The 14,155-nt window shown below is 43.5% G+C and overlaps 1 protein-coding gene across 2 annotated transcripts in view; it reads left to right on the forward strand.

The window, feature by feature from the left end:
* ccdc180 (coiled-coil domain containing 180) overlaps nt 1-14,155 on the forward strand; it is a 104,721-nt gene that overhangs the window by 12,824 nt on the left and 77,742 nt on the right. For both annotated transcript variants that reach the window (XM_048559078.2, XM_048559079.2), the window contains exons 6-10: nt 2,503-2,631; nt 7,006-7,116; nt 8,082-8,177; nt 8,902-9,065; nt 11,524-11,634. In XM_048559078.2, the coding sequence (XP_048415035.1) occupies nt 2,503-2,631; nt 7,006-7,116; nt 8,082-8,177; nt 8,902-9,065; nt 11,524-11,634 (611 nt within the window). The remainder of the gene's footprint in view (nt 1-2,502; nt 2,632-7,005; nt 7,117-8,081; nt 8,178-8,901; nt 9,066-11,523; nt 11,635-14,155) is intronic.

Here is a 14,155-nt window from a genome sequence, read left to right on the forward strand (position 1 = left end):
CCAGCTCGTCCCCTCCCCCCACTGCATCCCAAAACCAGCCTAGCTCGTCCCCGCCTCCCTAGCCTGTTCTTCCTCTCACCTATCCTCTCCTCCCACCTCAAGCCGCACCTCCATTTTCTACCTACTAACCTCATCCCGCCTCCTTGACCTGTCCGTCCTCCCCAGACTGACCTATCCCCTCCCTACCTATACTCTCCTCTCCGCCTATCTTCTCCTCTCTCCATCTTCAGTCCGCCTCCCCCTCTCTCCCTATTTATTTCAGAACCCTCTCCCCATTCCCCTCTCTGATGAAGGGTAGACGCCCAAAACCGACACCCTCATCCTAAAAAAAACATCGTCTCAGCCTGCTCCTGCCCCCACCGAACTCATCTCCACCTATCTGGACTCCATTTTCTCCCCTTTGGTCCAGGAACTCCCCACCTACGTCCGTGACACCACCCACACCCTCCACCTCCTCCAGGACTTCCAATTCCGTGGCCCCCAACACCTCATCTTCACCATGGACGTCCAGTCCCTATACACCTGCATTCCGCATGCAGATGGCCTCAAGGCCCTCCGCTTCTTCCTGTCCTGCAGGCCCGACCAGTCCCCCCCACACCGACACCCTCATCCGCCTAGCCAAACTCGTCCTCACCCTCAACAACTTCTCTTTTGACTCCTCCCTCTTCCTACAGACTAAGGGGGTGGCCATGGCCACCCGCATGGGCCCCAGCTATGCCTGCCTCTTTGTAGGTTACGTGGAACAGTCCCTCTTCTGCATCTACACAGGCCCCAACCCCACCTCTTCCTCCGGTACATTGATGACTGTATCGGCGCCGCCTCTTGCTCCCCAGAGGAGGTCGAACAGTTCATCCACTTCACCAACACCTTCCACCCCAACCTTCAGTTCACCTGGGACATCTCCAGCACATCCCTCACCTTCCTGGACCTCTCAGTCTCCATCTCAGGCAACCAGCTTGTAACTGATGTCCATTTCAAGCCCACCGACTCCCACAGCTACCTAGAATACACCTCCTCCCACCCACCCTCCTGCAAAAATTCCATCCCCTATTCCCAATTCCTCCGCCTCCGCCGCATCTGCTCCCACGATAAGACATTCCACTCCTGCACATCCCAGATGTCCAAGTTCTTCAAGGACCGCAACTTTCCCCCCACAGTGATCGAGAACGTCCTTGACCGTGTCTCCCGCATTTCCCGCAACACATCGCTCACACCCCGCCCCCGCCACAACCGCCCAAAGAGGATCCCCCTCGTTCTCACACACCACCCCACCAACCTCCGGATGCAACGCATCATCCTCCGACACTTCCGCCATTTACAATCCGACCCCACCACCCAAGACATTTTTCCATCCCCACCCCTGCCTGCTTTCCGGAGAGACCACTCTCTCCGTGACTCCCTTGTTCGCTCCACACTGCCCTCCAACCCCACCACACCCGGCACCTTCCCCTGCAACCGCAGGAAATGCTACACTTGCCCCCACACCTCCTCCCTCACCCCTATCCCAGGCCCCAAGATGACATTCCACATTAAGCAGAGGTTCACCTGCACATCTGTCAATGTGGTATACTGCATCCACTGTACCCGGTGTGGCCTCCTCTACATTGGGGAAACCAAGCGGAGGCTTGGAGACCGCTTTGCAGAACACGTCCGCTCAGTTCGCAACAAACAACTGCACCTCCCAGTCGCAAACCATTTCCACTCCCCCTCCCATTCTTTAGATGACATGTCCATCATGGGCCTCCTGCAGTGCCACAATGATGCCACCCGTAGGTTGCAGGAACAGCAACTCATATTCCGCCTGGGAACCCTGCAGCCTAATGGTATCAATGTGGACTTCACCAGTTTCAAAATCTCCCCTTCCCCAACTGCATCCCTAAACCAGCCCAGTTCGTCCCCTCACCCCACTGCACCACACAACCAGCCCAGCTCTTCCCCTCCACCCACTGCATCCCAAAACCAGTCCAACCTGTCTCTGCCTCCCTAACCTGTTCTTCCTCTCACCCATCCCTTCCTCCCACCCCAAGCCGCACCCCCATCTACCTACTAACCTCATCCCACCTCCTTGACCTGTCCGTCTTCCCTGGACTGACCTATCCCCTCCCTACCTCCCCACCTATACTCTCTCCACCTATCTTCTTTTCTCTCCATCTTCGGTCAGCCTCCCCCTCTCTCCCTATTTATTCCAGAACCCTCACCCCATCCCCGTCTCTGATGAAGGGTCTAGGCCCGAAACGTCAGCTTTTGTGCTCCTGAGATGCTGCTTGGCCTGCTGTGTTCATCCAGCTTCACACTTTGTTATCCTCAATCATTTGCGACAACCAGGTCAGACTTAGACTGACCACAGATTGACTCATTTACTAAGTACTGCAGCCAAACGTTATTACTCTTCTGTTATAGGTTCACGTGTAGTGTCACAACATCTCACCTTTGATCCCGATGCAGCTTTTTTCTTGTATATATTTCAAGGTGAGAAGTAATCTCTATGTTTGACTGTCCCAGGAGTTGGAGAAGCGATTTACTGAAGCTGCAGAATACCTACTGCAGGAAGTGGAGAAATCTTGTCAAACCATTCAGGAACTGTGGTCAAAGACAGAAAATAACACCGATAGTACCGCAAAAGCATTTGAGGTACAATTCTCGGCTTTCTTCATTCCTATGCCAGTTTACTGCCAACAGGAGGAATCATGCAGCAGTTTGAAAGTTATGTAACGTGTTCTCTCCTCAAATGCAGAATTCATGATTCCTTACCAAGCTAAGGATTGGTCAAACCCACAATAAGCTGTGGGAGAAATGTCTTTTCTTAATGAATGATAGGGAAACTTTGATTGTCCCAGTGTCAGTAAGCACAAAAAATCTAACAAATGCACACCCTATTTAGAGGGCACAACTTAATAGAAAACTATATTAATAAGATATAAGGATGGTTATCAAGTTAAGTGATAACATTGTTATCTGTACTAAATATGCCCTCTGGTCCTAGTCAGAGAATATCTTCAATATCCATGAACGAATAGTATACTTCTTCAGAGTTTCTGGTGGGTATGTGACTTGCCTATTGATTTCCTCGTTACATTCTCCAATTTGTTATTTCAGACCTGTATTCGAAACACTGTTTCAGCTACTGATTCTATTCTTCTCTGTGGCAATTGTCTGAGATTTAACCAGTCTGTTTTTTATCTCTGGTGTCACATTTGACCCATGAGGTGAACTTTGTACCTTGTATTATGCTATTAACTACTGCCTTTTTCCACATCTGTAACATCACCCAGCAATCCACTGCAATTCATCTTCTGCTGAAACCATCATTCAAACCTTTGTTCCCTCTAAACCTGACTATTCTAACACACTGCTGCCTGATCTGCAAAGGTTTGCAAGTTATCAACTCAAAGTTATCCAAACCATTGTTGCCCAATACTTATCTAATACCAAGTCATCTTTGCCAAGACCCCTGTGTTTACTGAGAGACTGCCAATGCTGGAGTCAGAGTTAACATAGTGTGGAGCTGGAGGATCACAGCAGGCCAGGCAGCATCAGAGGAGCAGGAAAGCTGACGTTTCAGGTTGGGATCCTTCTTCAGAAATGGAGAGGGGGAAGAGAGCTGGGAAATAAGTTGAGAGAGGAGGGGTGGGGCTCAGGAAGGTAGGTGGGATGGTGATAGGTGAGTGCAGGAGGGAGTGGAGGGGGTTGGTCAGTGGGATGGGTGGGGCAGATAGGTGAGAGAGAAGATGGATAGGTTGTATCAAGTCAAAGAGTTGAGGATGATAGTCAGGTGCCCATGTGCTCTGTATGCGACAAACAACAACACCTTCAGATTGCCAACCATTTTAACAGCCCCCTCTCACTCACTGGGCGACATGTCTATCCTGGGCCTCGTCCAGTGTCACAATGATGGAAACTGGAGGAGCAACACCTCATACTCTGCCTCGGGAGCCTGCAGCCCTATAACTTAAACATGGAATTCACTAGTTTTAAAATCTCTCCACCCCAGCCTCATCACATGACCAACCCTCCCTCTCATCCCTGCCTCCTTAACCTACACAACCTGTCTATCTTCTCTCTCACCTATCCGTCCCATCCATCCCACTGACCATACCCCACCACTCCCTGCCTGCACTCACCTATGACCATCCCACCTACCTTGCCCAGCCCCACTTCTCCTCTCTATTTATTTCCCAGCTCCCATACCCCTCCTCGTTTCTGAAGAAGGGTCCCGACCCAAAACGTCAGCTTTGCTGCTCCTCTGATGCTGCCCGGCCTGCTGTGTTCCTCAGCTCCATGCTGCATTGTCTCTGACTCCAACATCAGCAGTTCTTGCTATCTCTGAATGCCTTGATTTAAAATTATTGTCTTTGTTTTTAAATCTCACTGTGCTCCACCTTCCCTACCTCTGAAATTTCTTCCAACCCCACAATTATTTGAAATATCCTGACCTCCATGCATCCTCAATATTAATGGCTTCACCAACATTGGCCATGTCTTCAGTTGCCTGCCGCTGTAAGCTCTAGGATTGTCTCCCTCTACTTCTCCAGTTTGCTGCCTTGCATTTCCCCTTAAGACGTCCCTTAAAACCTAACTCTTTCATCAAGCTTTTGGCTACCTGACCAAATGTTTGCTTGGACAACTCAGTATCATATTTTGTTTTATAGTGCTCCTGTGAGGTGCCTCAGAATAATTTAGGTTTTATATAAATATTAGTTGTTGTGCTTTCTGCTCTGCCAGCAACCAATAATATCAAGTTAAATGAAGCAGTTAACCTTGTGAAGTTTTCCTGTTGCTATGCTGATTAATGTTGGAAAACACAGTGGATTTGGTAGACTTCACTTCCCTGAGGATTTCTCTGCTGCCTGTAATTAGTTGACAGCTGCTAAATGTTAGCATTGTGAATAATGATGCAATCTGTTGAACTGCTGTAAAATTATTCATACATGATCTGGGGAAAAAACCCACAGAGATTCATATATTCATATTAGAGCTGCAGTTCTCAAAGCTTTTTGTGTCAATTTAATTTTTGTTTGTAAGCATGTGAATATATTTTGTTCTATGTTAAAGGAAAAATTATTTTGATAAATGTGTATTGTAATTCTAATGGCAAATTCATTTCATTCAGTTCATTACTAGAGGGTACGGAATTCCTCTTGGTACACCAGTGGTTGTGTTATATGAGATGTTTTATTGAAATATGTGATGCATCATTTGTGATGATATTACTTCTGTCACCGTTAACCATAACTGACTCATGGGAAATCCACAGTTGTAGTTTAAGATTGACTGTCTCTGACGTTACCCCCAAGGGGGTAATTAACACACACACATGTACACACACGTACACCGATACACCGAACAGGTTTCAGTGGAAAGTTTTGTGCCTTCATTTTATTAGTGACTGTTTAAAAATATTATAATCATGGAAGGCATCAGTCAGGTCCATTCATGTGTTTGTTTGATATCCACTTGCAAAATCATTTTCAAACTCTGGTTGATTTATTCCCCCTGCTTTTGTCACCCAGTAGGATGATAGTTTGTAGAAGCCTTACTTCTTACCCAGGCAAGTTCAACACAATGGGAAGCAACCTATCTGGTCTGTACTTATCATTCACTCACATCTTTAATCAAATACATATTATTTTCATAACCCACACTTTGAGTAGATACTTCCACTATATAGTCAAAGTTCAGCATCAGGCATACAAGGAAGTGTGTCTTTGCTTGGGGGCATGTTGGTTTTCTTCACACAGTTGTACATTTCTCAGCTTGTTACATGTACATGTGGAACAGGATCTCCAGCAGTAGGTGGTGACGGTGATGGAAGGTGCTGGTCCAAGGTGCTGAGAAGTTTGCCATGACCGCCACCAGCAGGTGGCTAGGGTGAGAGAGGGCATCTGGAGTAGTCAAATGGGCTTTTGCTGGAAAAAGGACATCTTTTGTGGACTGGGGTAATAAAATGTGAGGCTGGATGAACACAGCAGGCCAAGCAGCATCTCAGGAGCACAAAAGCTTTTTGTGGTCTTTTGTGGACTGATGGGAAGGGGAAGTATATAGACAAAGGATTCCCAATGTATCCCACAGGCCTTGTTCCATGTACGTTCTGTAAATAATTCCTTGTTCATCTTCAGTTTCCTTTCCTGTTTGTAATGACCTAATACCAATGGAATAATGACTTCCTGCTTCATGACTTTGGGGTGTTCTCATGTTCAAATCTGTTACCTATGCATAGGGTGGATACCACATTTTGTGGTAGGATCAGGCAGGAAGTTGACACACCAGCTGTTATCTTAGGAGGCTGAAGGTTATGGCGTCATTTTAAGAACATACATAGGCCGTTGTTCCCTGCAAATCAGGAGCCTCATTTGAGCTCTTGGAGTGGATGCCAGCCTGCCTCACTTCCCCATTTAGCCTGCCTCCCTTGACTAAACAGACTTCCACCCTTGGCCTATATCTTTGACCTGTGACCCTTGCACACCTGTCTCTCCCCTTTGGTCATCCTTTATACCCCATTCAGGGTAGATTCTCACCCTGATTTCATATAGCTTGGCATACATGAATGCTTCCTGAAGAGAATAAAGTAGCGATTCAAAGTCCAGCAACTATAATACCTTGCCTGCTGCAGGCCTCTTTTCTACAGTTGGGTATTGAGCAGTTTATATTGCTTACTTGCTCAGATCTCAACCATGGAGGGAGATTTAATTCTGATGAGCTTACCTTTTAATGAGAATGCTTGCCATACAGATATTACAAAATGACTTCCTGATGCCTGCCTTTAGGAAACTTGAAACGCCTGTGAAGTTCCTCAGAGTTACTAGGACTTATTTGCTTACTTTCATCTCACTGTCAGGAACCTGATTTTTGATCTCTTATGTAATTAAGTTCGCCTGCCGGCTTTGCTTCCCAGTCCCAGGAGCAACACAAAATTTAACACTTTGTGTTGCTCTTTATCTCTCCCTGACTTTCTGGAAATGAAGTTTAAAAAAACTTATCATAGTTTCTCAAAACTTCCATTTGTAGAATCTACAGGAAGTATGGGAAGCTATTGTGAACCAATCACTGCACAGGAGAAAATTAATCAACGAGCTTGATAAAACTTACAAAGATTTTGAAAAAGAGAGAGTGAAGAAGGTAAGCGTTTGTTAAGTTAAGGTTGGAATCCAACTTTTTGCATGCTGCATGCTCTTCCCTGTGCAAACTTTCCTCATCTTTGAGCTGAATGAATCCACAGGAAGTCCCTACAGCGTGGAAGGAGGCCGTTCATCCCATCGAGTATACGCCACCATCCAAACAGCATCCCACCCAGACCCATCCCATGTAACTCTGAATTTCCCATGGAAAACCCACCTAGCCTGCCCATCCCTGGGCACCACGGCACGGCCCATCCACCTAGCCTGCACATCTTTCGACTGTCGAAGGAAACAGGAGCACCTAGAGGGGAACCACGCAGCCATAGGAAGGAAGTGCAAACTCCACACAGCCAGTCAGCCGAGGGTGGAATTGAAGCTGTGAGGCAGCAGTGCTGACCAGTGAACCACGACGCTGCTCACTGCTGTTGGATCTGTTAAATTTGATGATGTTGGATCTTTGTGGCTGTTGTAATTTCTTCCACAATTCTGTGAAAGTCACGGACTTTCAAACATTGCTCTCAGACAGTCATGCAGAATGTTCCCAAATGCTTCCCAACGTGGCGTCCCATTTGCCTCTTCACCAGATTTCTTGGGAAGAATTTTCCTGTTTATGGATGAAGTGAGTTTCCTGAAGAGAAAACCATAGTCTGGTCAGAAAGCCCACTGGAATTCACGTCAATCGGACAGCTGATTGGCTGCCATCCAGCTTTCTGCCGGAATTATGAAGCCAGAGCAGAGGGTCGACTGCAAGGGCAGGGTTATGGCTGTCAGTAGCCTCTTAGCTCCCAGTTTATTTCATTCTGTTGAATGCTTATCTTCATAGATGCTGCCTGATCTTCTTAGTATGTCTACCATTTTTTGTTTTTGTCCCTGATCATATATTCTAATTTGTCTAAATGATGCAATAGTAATACATCATGTGTTTACACAGAAATTCAATAACATAAATATACATCTGTGATTCAGGTAACTGCTGTTTTGAAGGACTGCTTGGAAGCTTTGGAAACAATCGCTTATATCCCATCAGGTGATATTCATCGATTTATAGATAAAGAAGCCATGGTAAGAACAAACCAATTCGATCATAACTACACATTTTCAAACTGTGACTGTGGCATGGCTGGGGAGGGGGACATCATTGGAGGTGAGGGGGGATAGCAATGGCAGTGGTCATGCGTAATGTTTCTTGTAAATGTTGTTTTATGTTTCCAGTTTGATTCAGTACACAGTGTCTTGTCACAAAAGAAATTCTCCTGGAAAGCTGCGCACCACTGTCATTTCCAGACTGTTCCCAACTCATTACTTCTCTAACCACACGTAGTTTCTGTCCTGCACTCGCTGTTGGTATTGGTCCTATTCAGAAAGTCACCGAAGAAAGGAAATATGATGTCATGTAAACTGAGTTTTGTACCAGACAATTCTTCACCAAAAGCAGAACAGTGAAGCACTTCATCAGATTATTTTCTACTGAGTTGATGCATTAACAATATTTGTTAATTACACTATGGTTCCTGATTCAAGTATGTCCATTAGGATTCTAGTAATTGAGGATGAAATACAGCAGTGTAGACTTGTCCTTCCAAAATCTCATTCTTCCAAAAGAAAATTTTAAGTAAAATAACAATGGAGTGAAGCACTGATGACTTCTAGTCATGGCGCAAGTTGAGACAGTGAAATTAGTATACAGGCTCAAGATACGAGCAAAATGTGGCTCAAGTGTCAAAAAAAATTATATTCAATAAACACACTCAATAACAATACTTATTTCTGCCCTGATTTGGTATAGCTTATAAACCAAGCTTTGCTGGCAAATCAAAGAGCAATGAATAAGCTGTATGTGAATCTGATGGAGACTGATCTGATACATGGACTGTCAGAGCGGCAGAAGTGTAACTTGAAAGTGCAAGAGTTGAATACTCGGCAGAAGAATGAAGTCCTTCAGAATTTCAAGTAGGTCTTTGCCTTACTAGACCAATGACTGTCTGAAGAATGAAATCATTCATGATTATACTGTGGCAAGTTCATTTGATTTCTTTCCTTTTTAATTGTTTATTGAATGTGAACTTTACAGAAATAAACACGTCCCACCATCTTTATTTTATTGACTACTTTTTTGTTCATGGCATTTCAGAACTTTGCTGCCACATATCTGAAGCTACATCCCACAAGCATTTCCCCTCTCAGGAACCTCACTGTGTTGAAATCAAGTTCACTTACTTTTACTCATTCTTTTTTAGGACCTCAAAAAACACAAGGCTCTTTATCTTAAGTTTATCCCCACCTCCCTCATGCATATTTAAGGTATCAATACCCAAACTTAGCAATACCTAACTACTAATTCTTAACTTATCTCCTCTTTTCTCTTACCACTTTCAATTTTTATATGAACTTGCACCTTGAAGTATGCACTTTAGCCCTTTCTCTTTGCTTCTCGAGAAAAAGCACAGCAAGTATTTCTGCACTTTTTAAAATTCATTCATGGGTGTGGGCATCATTGACAAGGCCAGCATTTATTGACCATTCATAGCAGCCTTGAGGAGGATTATCTTCACCTTTAAAACATTGCTGTGGTTTTCACACATGTGGGAATACTGAGTGAACAGTGTTTTGTACCTGTGAGTTATTTGACATAGAGATACTATTCACCACTGAGTTTAATGAAATCCTACTGCTGAAGAAAAGTTGGAACATAGAAACTTGTCATTTCGAATAAGGACATTCAATCATCACATTTGTGTCAGCCATCTAAGATGGTTATCCAAAGTTTGACTCAATTGCTCTCTCCCCAGGTGTTTTGAGTTTTATTATTGCAAATATTTGATAAGAGGTTTCAGAGATTTTAACCCTTTCTCCTGAATGATGGCAAGTCTTTGATCTGTCAATGATCCAATAAATCTGAGAGAGTTCCCCTTGAGTTCTTTCCTCTGTCTTCTTCATAGATTCCCTTTGAGAAACGGCCCACAGACAACTAAAACTGCCCATGTTGGCATTATATGGAGAAGAATGTATCAGATGATTATTCAGTGTCAGGATTTTATATGATTCCTGTCACTCTGGAACAATTTTTTCATCCTTTGTCCTTAATATTATATTGACTGTGTTACTGAAGCTATACATTGGCTTATCGTGTAATCAACACTCCACAACAGCAACACATTTAATGACTTTCATTTTTTTTCAGTAGACATCTTATAGTTTCTTTAGTTTGTAGTTTCCACATATGTGAAAAAGTTGTACATTTACTTTTGAAAATTAAAAAATTATGTCCTGTAATCACAGATATCTCAATATCTTTGGGCATGGGCTCTGACAGCACATGTGCATTTTATAGGGCTACTTTAATGAAATTATGTAATATTGATGATTGCTTATGGGAACCCTGGAATAAAAACTTACTTCTGGGACAGAAAACAAATAGAGGGACAATTTCTGGGTGCTGATCCTAGTCCTGTCCCCAGAGTGAAGCACTCATAGCTGCAGGTGGATTAGGTGGCCAATCCCAAGTTGCTGGGGTGGGAACAGAAGCGTGACTAAAAGAAGCCCAAGGCTATGGTGGCTTTAAAAATTTCTGGCAGGGGTTGCCAAACAGTACTGCAAGATGTGATGACTCTTGTGATGAGGGAACAAATCCCTATAGCCATCTGCCTAGATAGTCACAGGCTCCTGCAACGTTAGTTCTTGCTCACCTCCATTTTCTGTTTTAGATACTATGCTGACACTATGACCTCCATACCTCTCATTTTTCTATTCTACCATTCTGATGTTCAGGGCTCTGTCCTTCATGCAGCGGATATTACTGTTCATTGCCACTGGACCCAAAATCTGAGAGTCACATTTCCATTGTCAGTTGCAACATTTTTTGGGCCCCTCTTCTTGTGACCCTGTGTGTTGTGAGTAGTGAGATGATGTCCTGCATTGCCCAAAGATTCATTGTATCCTGCACTGAGGGAATAAGATCTCTGTACCAGTAGCTGAGTTCCCTGTGCACCATTCTGTCTTCTGTGGACCTGATATAACTCCCTTTTCTGGCCATGAGTGGTTCGCTGCTGGTCTCCATTCCCCTGGCCTGCTGCACACCCAGAAAGCAGTCTATTCATTGCTACCAAAATATGAATAAGACCCTCAATGAACTCTTAATGAGTTCTTTAATTCAATTAATTGCTGTTATTGCTGAGAGTAATGTGAAAAGGGCATGCTGGCTTAGCATGAATGGCTTTTTCAATGTCTGCTCTCGGTCCCTAATGTTGACCACTAGTACCATTTTAAGAATTGGTACAGTTTTAGGTAACATCAGTTAAGTTTCATCATTAAATATTAGAACATTGCTATTAAATCTGGTTGGCAATGTTGAGTAAATTAATTTGTTTGCTCATAAATTGAGATTTTTTTTTATATGTTCGTTTCACAGAGATTTTTTAGCAAAGGATTGGAATGCTGGATTAAAAAATGAGAAACATTTATTGGTGCAAGAACAACAAAATCTAAATTACAAACGGATTCAGCGTCTAGAAGACGTTGTGTAAGTTTAAAAAACACAGTTCTGATGAATGTCACATTTGAAATATTTACTTATATCTTTCAGATGCTGATAGACATGTTGTACATTCCCAACATTTCTGTGTTGTTATTTTGGAATTCCAACCTGTAGTATTTTTCTTTTTCCCATTAGGAAAAATAATGTCAGCAGGGCTATTGACATTTTAAATTCATTTTGGATTGGGGTGCATTTCTGATGGTGATAGAATATATTCCTTTCACATTGGAGATGCACCACTCAGTCTGATAAAACCTGAAGCTTTAGAATCATTTAAATGTGAAAAGTGGGACCCCTAGCTCTGCTAAGGAGATTTGTTGCATAAATTCTTGAGGACTGATACAGCGTAGAAGTGACAGGCTCCAAACTGATGACTTGTTCTGTTGTTAACTTTAACTTTAACCTTTTCTCTTTGAACATACTCAAGACAATCACAGCAGGACACACACACAAACACACACCTGCGCAGACACAGGCACACACATGTGCACAGACACACACCCACAAACATACATAAACACACACACAAACATACATACACACACACACAGACACACAGACACACACACACGCACATACACACAGACACAGACACATATAAAAACACACACACTCACAAACATACATATACACACAAACATACATTAACATACACACACAAACATACGCCAACACACACACACACACACACACACACGTATATCCACACACACACATTTTTTAAGTCTGTCCTGACAACTTCAGTTCTCATCTGAAAGACAGTATCTCAAACAGTGCTGCATTCCTTAAGTACTGCACTGAAGTGTTAGCCTAGAGTTTGTCTTTAGGATGGAGTCTCACAGGGGCCTGAGCATTGTGGGTCGTGGTGAGATTTTGAGGCAGAATTTCATGAGAAGTCCCGTGAGGTCTAGCTCTGACGCCAGTAGCTTCATGCTGTGCCTTTTATGCTTCTGACAAGTGGCATCGTGAGTTTCTTGCTAGACAGTGGTAAGTTGCCAGTTAACAGGAATTATTGCTTGGTAATCATCTTATTTACAACACACCTCATTAATATTCAGCTATCCATCTTGCTAAATGTACCAAGCAAGCTAGACAGCAAGATTTCTTTACGTGAAAGCCAGAAGGGGTTCCTGATGACTTCTACTCACTCTGAAGTACCACCATGTTAGACATTGGGCACCAACATCTCACTGTACACTCCATGGGCATCATGCACCCCACATCTGTAGACATTTACAAGTAACATAAGGCAGCATTTAAGAACCTTCATGGCACATTCCCAATTCATTCACTTCAGAACTTCAATCAAGGTGTGTTGGAAACTATCATTAAAATGTTCCAGCAGTGGCATTTTGTGCTCAGGGTCACACACACAGCTGAATGACAATTTTGGTAGTGATCTGAATCTGGGAAGTCCCAGCCACAAACCTAGATCCCCTGTTACTCCAGTTGACAGTCAGGAGGCTTTTTCTCTGTTTAATTCTTTTCTTCATTACTTCAACAAAGTACTGAACCTGGTAGGCTCCAAACTCGCTCTGGTCTGCGGTTGGGACTTCCATTTCTATCTGCCTTCCTCAGAATGAAAACCTAAACCTCGCTTAACACCTGAACTACCTGTTATTAAAATTAATTTATTTAAAAGAACAGCAACTTGTATTTATGTTGGGATTTTAATGCCGAATGGTAAATGTCGCCCATGTTTCTTAGGAGAAACGGATGATATGTGATAATTGATGAGTTAGAGAAGGTGGCCAAAAGCATGGTTTGAAGAGGTGAATTTGAATAAGCTTTCTAAAGATTGGTAGAGAGGCGGTAAAGTTTTGGGGATTACAAGGGGGGAATTTCAGAGAGTGGACACCATTGGAATGAAGGCTCTGTCACTGATGGTGGACAATGGGAGATTTGCATGAGTCCAGGGTTGGAGAACCAATGAATGCTGGTGAACCACGGGGCGAGAATGTACTGCACACATGAACTGTGACAGGCTACAAAGATTTAGAAATGAGGACAAATTTTTTTTTAATAAATGCATTGCTTGGTGTAAACAATTCTCAGTTGAAGATGGTTGGAAGGATATTAGGGAAGCCTGGAAGAACAAATACTTTCTTGAAAGTGCTCTTGGGATATGAGTGCTGTTGGCAAGGTCAGCATTTATTGTCCATTCCTAATTGTACTTGGGGATTGTAACATGTGGTAGTGCTACTGGACTAGTCATTCAGAGGCTGTACTACTTCTCTGGACACCACAAAGCTGGATGGAGCTTTTAAATTCAATTGATTAGTATATCTGAAAGAAATGGCTAGTCTCATCAACAATTATCATGAAACTACTAGATTGTCATAAAGATCTAACGGGTTCACAATAGGCCTTCAGGAAAAGAAAACTGCCATGCTTACCTATTCTGACTTACGTGTTACTCCTGGCTCACAGCTACGTGATTTACTGTTAATTGCCCACTGAAATGGCCTAGCAAGCCCCCAGGTTCTATCAAAAAAACTACAAAAAA

This window comes from Stegostoma tigrinum, chromosome 29 (genome assembly GCF_030684315.1).
Source record: "Stegostoma tigrinum isolate sSteTig4 chromosome 29, sSteTig4.hap1, whole genome shotgun sequence".
NCBI classification, from domain to species: Eukaryota; Metazoa; Chordata; class Chondrichthyes; order Orectolobiformes; family Stegostomatidae; genus Stegostoma; species Stegostoma tigrinum.